The 10093-nt window shown below is 35.5% G+C and overlaps 2 protein-coding genes and 1 non-coding gene across 3 annotated transcripts; 2 read left to right on the plus strand and 1 right to left on the minus strand.

Moving 5' to 3' along the window:
* The first annotated feature begins 526 nt into the window (after nucleotides 1-526).
* LOC107793677 (protein TIC 20-II, chloroplastic-like) lies at nucleotides 527-1450 on the plus strand. The gene has a single exon (XM_016616070.2). The coding sequence runs from the start codon at nucleotides 552-554 to the stop codon at nucleotides 1191-1193; it is 642 nt and encodes a 213-aa protein (XP_016471556.1). The 5' UTR covers nucleotides 527-551; the 3' UTR covers nucleotides 1194-1450.
* Nucleotides 717-6050, minus strand: LOC107793676 (pentatricopeptide repeat-containing protein At4g39952, mitochondrial-like). Its single transcript, XM_016616069.2, has one exon. It carries the CDS (start codon nucleotides 5859-5861, stop codon nucleotides 3552-3554), a length of 2310 nt encoding a protein of 769 aa, XP_016471555.1. The 5' UTR covers nucleotides 5862-6050; the 3' UTR covers nucleotides 717-3551.
* A 1014-nt stretch (nucleotides 6051-7064) lies between these two features.
* On the plus strand, nucleotides 7065-7137 carry TRNAE-CUC (transfer RNA glutamic acid (anticodon CUC)). Its single transcript has one exon. It is a non-coding gene; the product is annotated as a tRNA-Glu (tRNA).
* Nucleotides 7138-10093: the final 2956 nt, after the last annotated feature.

Below are 10093 nucleotides of genomic sequence, written 5' to 3' on the forward strand. Positions count from 1 at the left end.
GAAAATTCTATATAAAATCTTAAAAGTATATATAAAAATTATATATTTATATGTCGGGTTGGTTCGGATTTTTTTACTCAATACCAAACCAAATCAAACCATACCAAGTCGGGTTTTTTAATCGTTTTGATTTGACTTTTCGATTTGGTTCGGTTTGTACATCCCTAACCAGTACTAAGAAAATGCTCTACTTACAATTAGCAATATTTTTAAAAAATGTACCAAAAAAAATTTGAAAAAAACTTGCCAAAATCTATGGCCAAACGGGGCTTAAAGGGTTCATCAAATTTCAGTTAAATATCTTAACAATACTAATGAACAAATGGACAAATTATTAAGAAAACTGTATCTCATGAACTGAATTTAGTGCCAGTTTTGAGTACCTATCTATGTGTCTTTGTTTAGGCTAAATTTGGAATCTTCTACGATTAGAATCCAAATATTGGCATACTGCATTCTATAGTACCTTGTGCTGTCCATGTTGTACTTTCCAGAAGAAAAATCCGTCTAAATACCCAACGGGAGCTCCCAAAAACTCTCATTTTCCAAAAATGGCCTCCATCCCTCTCCTCCGTTTCACTCTCCCCAAAACCCTAAAACCCAAAACCCCTCTCACACCCCACCACCTCCTCTTACCCCACCCCCTCAAACCCACCATCCCAAAACTCCTCCAAGCCCAAAAAGCCCAAACACAAACCAAGCCCAATTCCATCTCCGCCACCTACAACCCAATCCCCGCCACAGACCGCTTAATCTCCGCCGTAGCTTACTTTCTTCCCTTTTTCAACGGCCTTCAATACGGCCGTTTCTTATTCTCTCAATACCCTTCCCTAACTCTCCCATTTCAACCCATTCTTCCACTTCTCTCACTCTACCGTTCAATCCCATACGCTAGCTTTGTCACCTTCTTCGCCCTCTACTTAGGAATTGTACGGAACGAGAGTCTAAACCGTTACGCCCGTTTCAATGCGCTTCAAGCGGTTGTACTTGACGTTTTATTGGTGGTACCGATGTTGATTCAGCGGATATTCTCTCCGGGTCAATCTGGAATTGGGCTGAAACTTACAATGATGATGCATAATGGGCTTTTTGTGTTTGTTGTGGGATGTTTTGTTTATGGGCTTGTTAGTTGTATCCTTGGGAAAACTCCTTACTTGCCTTTTGTTACTGAAGCTGCTAATAGGCAAATGTAAGCCTTTTTCTTTGTGAATGAACATTTTGTTATGTGTTCCTTATTTGATTTCTTTTGATACTTAATATTTGGTAATGAATTTTTGGCAGTGTGTTAATTTTTTGTGTTTGTATTTATGTTTACCCAAGTTAATGAAATGGTTGGAGAGAAGTGCACTAGTAGCCACTTTTAAGCCCCATATCACAATTTACAAATGTATTTAAAGATTAGTATCTTATCCAAACTGCAATACTAAGTACCTTGAATTTTTGAGCTACCAATGTTTAAGTCTCTTGAAGTAGGAGGGAATTGACTAATTTTTAAATATATTATAAACTATTAATATATTTTAAATAGTATGCTTAAAAGTAGCTACCTTGTGTCATTTGTCAATACTTAAGTTCTGAAGAAGGTCGGGAGATTTTGTTTTGTTGTCCAATAAGTAAAAAGAATAAATGAGATCTTTTAGGATCATTTTCTTCTATTCAAATTTATACTTTTAAGGTCTAAACAAATGTTATATTTTTGGTACTTTAGACTTAGTTTTTACCCCTTACTACTGAACTTGCCTATAAGAGTAAAAATAAAGCCTTAAAACTCGTATGTGCAATGTTTGGTAATTTAAAAGTTTGAAGTGTTAAACAGATATATGTCATCATCATTGTTCCATCAAGACAAAACAAATATGGGAAGTACACAATTTTCATAACTGCAAGTCACTTGTTTGGAGGATGATTGAGTGAGGCTACTGTTTAATAGTACATTCTAATCCTAACACCTGAGAAATTATGGTGCAGTTTAGACTAACTTTCGCACGCCTACTATTTTATCAAGTAATTTGCTACCTCTCAACAGCAGAACTATTAGCTAGCTTTGTCTGCCAATGCTTGGCTGATGGAGAGAAATAACTTGGTGTTCTTTGTCTCCTCACACCACCTTATCGTATGCAAGCTCCGCCCTCATATGGAATTCATGGTGGGTCTTACACCAGCGACGCCATCACATAAAATTTAGTAGATAATTTCTCATGTTAGAGACCTTTCTTGGCTCTTGCAGAAATGCAGGTTAGACTGCGTACAATAGACCCTTGTGGTCCGTCCCTTTCTCAAATCTCGCGCATAACGAGAGTTTAGTGCACCGGGCTGCCCTTTAGAGACTTTTCTTGGCTACCTCAAGGTTGTGCCCTCAAAGAGATTCACATTTTCATAATCCATGGAAAGAATTGACTTGGTAGCCTCAATGGCCAAATGTTTTGGATCCTCCTAATTTATATCCAAGCTTTGTTGTGGTGATACTAATATTGTCTCCTTTTGTCCGAGGGTCTTTCGGAAATAGCCTCTCTACTCCTTTGGGGTAGGGGTAAGGTGTGCGTACACACTACCCTCCCCATACCCCATTAGTGGGATTTTACTGGGTTGTTGTTGCAATCTATATCCAAGCTCCGAAACTTCAGCGATGCACTCAAGTTCCAAATCTAGGGCCGCCGGTCCAGGAATGCAGTAGCTGTAGATATTCATCAAGTCTACAGCCATATTTCATTTGTTGCTGCTCCGATGTACCAAAATGAGCACAGAGAACATAAAAGTTTCTCCTTTCTCGTACATAGACACATTGTCAAAGGGGTGAACTTCAAAGGATAAAAGAAACTGCAACTTGTTCATCCTACAAGCCCAAAATCAGATTACTATCATCAGCCAAAGAACAAGAGGCATGATCAATGGATGCATCCTTCTCGCTCAGCCCACTGAAATATAGGGGGCTCGCTACCTGGACATTGTAAAAGACACAATTTTGAACCCTATATGAATTGGTGTGTATTGTCTTCAATCGAAATATTGTGTGCAGTGTAGCTAATTTGTTCCATTTATTCTATGCACTACTCTCATACCTGTCCATGTACAATTTGTCCTAATGTGAATAAAAAAAATATATACAAGGAAATAAAAAATACAGCTAAGTAATCTGACATAATCTCCTTCAAGGATAGAGTTGTCATTTCATACTCCCATTATATTTGGAAACAAAATACTACTTCGGATATCTCAAGGAATGCTTTTGTACTTTGAGTCCTAAACCAATATCTTTCTCTTTTATGTTTCCCTTTGTCAATCGGCAGTGATGAAGAGTCGATCAATTCTCCGATTAACTTCATTTGTTGAAATCAAGTCTTAGATTGTTTTCTATCCTTTCTTCAACAGACATCAACTGAAAACCATCTCAACGCTACCACCAATTAGCCATTGTTTTCCACCACGTGAAAGCAAACTATACAGTGCAGAAAACATGGTGTTTATCGAACAACTCTTGCAAGTATATCTTCAATACATTGATGCTACCATGACTTGAGTTGCTAAAGACTCCCAACAAATAGCTGTGAAATTTATACTGTACTCCAGCCAACTTCTTTCCTCACTTTTCGTTCCTTCATTATTTTCCTCACCATTTCAACCTCTTCCCACATTCCTACAGAACTATATAGGTCAGAAATTGCTACATAGTATCCATCATTTTCCGGGTCAGAGTCAATAGCATGTTTTGCAATTCTTATACCCTTCTCAACCTGACTGTGAATTTTACAAGAACTTAGTAAAGAACCCCAGATAGCTGAATCAGGAGCAATTGGCATGGACAAAACCAAAGCTTCAGCATCATCCAAATTACCAGAACGACCTAAAAGATCAGCCATACAAGCGTAGTGCTTCAGTGTAGGCATCAAAGAATAATCTTTCATTCTGCTAAATATGGACTTTCCTTCTTCAGCCAATCCAGCATGAGCGCAGGCTGAGAGAACAGCAAGAAAAGTCAGTTCATTTGGCTTATTTTTCGACTGTTCCATCTGTTTGAAAATTTCTATAGCAGATGTTGCTTCTCCATACATAGCATAGCCTGAGATCAGTACGTTCCAAGAGACGACATCTTTCTTATCCACTGAATCAAATATTTCTCTGGACTTTGTTAGCTGTCCACATTTCGCGTACATATCAGTCAAAGCAGTAGCAAGCAAAGTATTCTTTTCAAACCCAACTTCCTTGATGTATTCGTAAACTCTCTCTCCTTTCTCCAGGGAGGAAACTTGAGAACAAGCAGAGAGCAGAATCAGCAGTGTTGCAATAGTAGGCTTGTAGCTTTCTGCAATCATTTTATCAAAAAGGCCGAAGGCCTCTGTAATTTTTCCACAACTAATATAGGAAGTTATCATTGTGTTCCACGTGACAACATCCTTATTAATCATCATACAAAAGAGTCTCCACGATAAACTCAGGTTCTTGCTTCTTCCATACATATTTATTAGAGAATTGGCAACAGAAACATTTTCAAGCATCAGACTCTTAACAACACGGCAATGCAGGGAAAGACCTAAATGGAATCCTTCCAACCCGGAGCAAGAAGAAATTACAGATATCAAGCTGTTGACATCACATTCAATTCCCAAGTGTTGCATTTCTCTGAATAAATTAATGCACTTGCCTTCTAACCCAGCTTTGAGATAGCCAATCACCATTATGTTCCAAGCCTCTGTAGTTTGTCCATTTCCTCCATCAAATAACTTTTCCGCCAAGTTCACGAGTCTAAGCTTACAATACATGGCCAATAATGCATTACAGACCATGTGATCGTCAACATAGTTTCTTCTCAAGATGAATCCATGGAAAGCCTTAGCTTCAAAAATCTTCATGGAATTACCTAGACCAGAAAGCACACAACTAATTACCATCCCATCTGGGGTTATCCCACTGGCCTGCATTTTCAAGAACATATCAATGCATTCGACCATACACTCAAACTTTGCATAAACAGCAATTATCGACGTCCAGGAAAGCAAGTCCTTCTCATGAACCTCACAAAACGAACAATATGCTTCTTCAACCGACCCACATTTTGAGTACATTGACAGAACAGAACACTGAACAACGTGATGACTAACAAAACCAGACTTAACTGTCAGCCCATGCAAGCATTTCCCTTCTACCAATGCACCTAAATTTCCACAAGCTTGAAATCCACCCTCTAACGTCCGAAAATTCGGCCTTACCTCACCTTCCCCATTCTTATGCATCAAACAAAGATACTCCAACCCCTTCTCACTCTCCCCATTCTCCACATACCCCTTTACAATTGCAGTCCAAGAAACCACATCTCTCACATTAATTTCATCAAACACATCAGCAGCATACTCCATAAACCCGCATTTCGAGTACATATAAACCAAAGATGATCCAACAGCAGCATTATTACCGTGAAAAAGATTCAATTTTGAGACTAACCCATGAATATTTTTGCCATAATAAATCAACCCAAGTTCCGCACAAGCAGAAACAACAATGGGAATCGTAAACTGGTTAGGCAGAGCATTAAAACCTCGCATATTGGAGTAAAAATCAAGAGCTTCTGAATAATACCCATTGGAGAAATAAGCTTTGATAATTGAATTCCAAAGAAAAGGGTCTTTAAAACTGATTAAATCAAACACTTTTCTTGAATTAATGAGGTGGGGTTTGTTAGAGGCGTATAAAGATATAAGCTTTGCTGCTGTGTAACCGTTGTTTGAGTGCCCAGTTGTGATTATGAAAGCGTGGGATTTAAGAAGGGTTTTAAGTTCAGAGGTTCTATTGGAGAGGAATGTATTGATTATATGGTGAAGGTATGTTTCAGTTGAGTAGCAGAGTTTGTGAAGTTTAGTTGTGAACATGGGGAGAGTGTACAATGAGAAAATGGAAGCAAAAAGAGGAAAAGATCTTGTACTTTTGGAGCTGTGGCCTGTGGGGGCCTTGTTTAAGGGGAAATCTTTCTGATGTCTTTGTTTATTACTAACAGTGAAGTGAAGGGTCGGACAATGAGGTTTTGGTTTATCCTACATTTCTGTTCCAGTTTTTACGGCTCAAATCGGTAATGTTTTAGTTAAGTAACAGTAATTTTATCACTTGGGCCAAGATTACCTTCATTGTTTATTATTAATAGTCAAATAAGAATATTATAAGTATTCGTGAGGCCTTGAAAAAAAGTGGGTTGGGTGGGTGGGTGGGTGGGTAGATGGGGGGCGATCCCTTGCCCTACTAATACTAATGAGAGTAGGAAATGCCCTACACTCTTTACACTCTTTGCAAGTGTGCAAAAAATAAGAATTAGATAAAATCAAATACCTTCTCATCATTTTAGAGTTTATAACATACCCTAAATGACATATATTATATAGGATAATACTAAATAATTGAAAAATAAAGAATCATTTTACAAAAAAGGAAAACAAATTAACATGATTATTGGACACAAAATATTTTAAGCTTCCAACGCAGTTCTGGCCTCTACAATGACATAAGTGTGTCCTCTCCAAATAAAGAGAGGCGGAATCATAATTCGAAGTATACGAGTTCTAATTCTAGTCTTGTTAAATTACTGAGTTTACATTAATAATTTGTTTATAATCATTGAATTTGCTAAGACAAATATATGATTTACACTAAAATTACTGAGTTCGACCAAATCCATAATAAAAAAACTAGCTCCGCCTCTATTTCCAATTTTTATATCCCAGGAATACATCATATCTCCATAAGAATCGCGTAGACAATGTGATACCCCAAAATAGCACGCTTGAATTGTCCAGAGTTGAGAGAAATCCAGCTTCATTTGCAAAAGAATTCTAGACCCTCGACGCAACTGTAACAGAAAATAAAACACATGGTTTGAAGATCGTAAATTTAGCTTTAACATCCTTTTTCTATTCAATATATTACTTAAACCTTCTTCTTCTTTTTTTAATTCAGTATGTTAAATGTATTTAAAAAATATTAAATATTGATCAGTGAACTAATCTTTATATGATAATTGGACTAGTTCTAATTTTTAGAGATCGTGGTTATTTAATTATAAGTGCGTGACTTGTAAACAACAATCCGTTGTAGTCTAGGTGGTTAGGATACTCGGCTCTCACCCGAGAGACCCGGGTTCAAGTCCCGGCAACGGAATTTCTTTTTCCTTGAGTCCACTTTTTGTCCTGAGAAAGAAAAAGGTGCACAACCATGAATTGTTTTTAACATTCATTTCAATCTTATATAGAGGTGGCTTTCGTTCATTGAAACATTCACTTAACTATTAATTAAGTATTTATCATTATGAGACGTCATATTCTTGACTTCTATTGTTACTACTTTCTTTTGCATTATTTTTTGAACTGAGAGTCTATCGAAAATAACTTTTCTACCTTCACAAGATAGGAATAAGACTTATGTACAGACTACACTTCTCAAACCCAACTTGTAAGATTCCACTGGATTTTATTGTTGTTATTGTATATCCTTGACTTTTGATAAGCAAAGAAATGATGAACTATAAATTCCACCAACACCTGGTTGTTGGAAGAGCTTAACTTGTCTTCGGAATTCAAGAGCCGAGGCCGGTGATGTTTGAGCCATTGCTTGCATACGCCTCAATATTCATCCCGATACCTTATACCTCTCACTAATACAAGTATTGAAGAACTTTGTCGACCAAGGATTAGGGGAAAAAATAAATAAATAATATTTTTTGTGTTTGCTTGAATTTGAACTGTAGTTACCAAAATTTTCACTACTTTATTGATCGTTTAAGTCACCTCCTTGGCTGCAGAGATGAACCTAATGTATTAGCTCTGGATTAACTTAAGCGTATTAACTTTAGTTCAGCCCCTATGTAAGATATGAAAAAATAGGTTAAAAAATGGTCATAAGGATGATCAAATTTTAACCAGTTCTCTAAATTAGACATATTTTAGGAATAAAATGAATTGTGCATCTGATTTTTGAGAAAACCGGAAAAAGCCAACTATAAGATTGTAAATCATTAATTGATGATTAAAGCATCTATAACTAATGTTATTAGAACATCCAGGTTGTAAGCATGTGCTTAAAGATTCTAATTAAAGTGATAATATTGTTAAGGATGTTCTTTCAAGGTCTGATTCACTAGTAATAAAACTTAAAACATACTCATAGCTATTTATTAGTCCGACAAAGAATTAAGTTAAACTTATATTAAATCATACTACATAAAAAGAACAAATGGGTCACAGCTAGCAAAATAATCTATTAGTACTATAATTATTGGTCGGTTTGGATGACTGCATGCTTGTCCTTTTTTTTTTTCCAATTTAATTTATATTCTAACATATTATTGTAGGTATCATACTTTATTTTTTTAGGTTATTCATTAGAAGATTTCCTGTAATTATCTTTTAGTGCATGATAGTGTAAAGTTTCTTACTTTCTTTTAAAGTGTAACCATAAGGCATGACTTTCTTATACACTTTTGTTTCCTATCCACTGCATATAGTAATTGGTTGTCTCATATCGTATGCAGTCCAAAACGATATGATAGAACTTTTTTTAAAATTTTATTTATTATTATTATTATTATTATTATTATTATTATTATTATTACACAGAGAAGTATTTAGTCGAGAAAAGATAGAATAATATTAAAAAGGATTTTTTTTAGGAAAGGCAAAAATGAGCCACATTTAGGGGTCGTTTGGTATGATGTATGCAAAAATAATTTTAATATAAAAATTTTGTATCGTCTTATCCCTGGTTTGGTTACTAATTCTGGGATAATTTATACTAAGATTAAAAATAGTACCAAGATAACTTATACTTGTCAGATGGTGGAATAGTAATCCTAGGATAAGTTATCTCGGGATAAAGCAGTAAAATTGATAATCTCATGATTAATACAACATACTCCCTCCGATTCACAATAAGTGACCAATTTACCTTTTTTTTTTAGTCCAAAATAAGTGTCCATTTATATAATCAAGAAAAAAATTAATTTGTTTTTCTAAAATTACCCTTATGTACGTATCCCTAAAAGTCTTTTATTCCTCACATTAAATTACTAAAATTAAATTGCAGCAACTAAAAAGTCAGTCAAAGCCTCGAGAACAACTACTCAAGTTTGTTTTTTCAAAAATATTTTTAAAATTTTAGCAAAAGTTTCAAATTTTATTTTGAATAATGTAGTGATTTGATAAGAGATGTAAGTGCTACGCTATAACTATGTTGCAATATTAAATTAAGGGTAGTTTAGTCACACTAACTATTTTTGTGTGAAACTTAGTATTTCCTTAATGGGTGTGCCCAAGGCAAATTGATCACTTATTGCGGATCAGAGGGAGTACCAAATAGTCAATAAGAAATAATATCAAGATAACTAATCATAATATAGTTAATCCCAATATAACTAATCTCACCATAACTATGTATATTATCTTTTTATTCTAAAAGAAAATTCCCTTTATGTCACACTCTTTTTGTCACAATGGCCCAAATGGGGTTATTAATGTAAAATCACACCCAAATTAGGGGTTTTGCGCTAATTTTATACCAAAAATTATCACGACCCGAAATTCCCACCTTCGGGACCGTGATGGCGCCTAACATTTCACTTGCTAGAAAAGCCAATGTTAGAAAAAAAAATTTAACCAATTTTTTTTTTAAACAAATCAATTTAAGTGAAAGTCATTTACTGAAATAAAGTGCAGAAAGCCACAACAATCGAATCATCAACATACACCCCCAAATTTGGTGTCACAAGTGCACGAGCTACTAGAATAATACAAATAAGGGTCAGAATAAAATTCAAGTTGTTTGAAAGATAATACACAGGTAAGATAAGATAGAAGGGAACTTTAGAACTGCGAGCGCTGTACATTTATACCTCAAGTCCCTTTGGGTAGTTGAATCCGAGCAAGTCTATGGTACGCCGTTGAGACCAACTCCAAAATCTGGACAAGAAGTGCAGAGTGTAGTATGAGTACAACTGACCCCATGTACTCCGTAAGTGTCGAGCCTAACCTTGACGAAGTAGTGACGAGGCTATGACAGGACACGTACATAAACAACCTGTACAAGTATATACAAATACAAAGCAACAATAATACAATAAATA

The sequence above is a fragment of the Nicotiana tabacum genome, chromosome 13 (genome assembly GCF_000715075.1).
Source record: "Nicotiana tabacum cultivar K326 chromosome 13, ASM71507v2, whole genome shotgun sequence".
NCBI classification, from domain to species: domain Eukaryota; kingdom Viridiplantae; phylum Streptophyta; class Magnoliopsida; order Solanales; family Solanaceae; genus Nicotiana; species Nicotiana tabacum.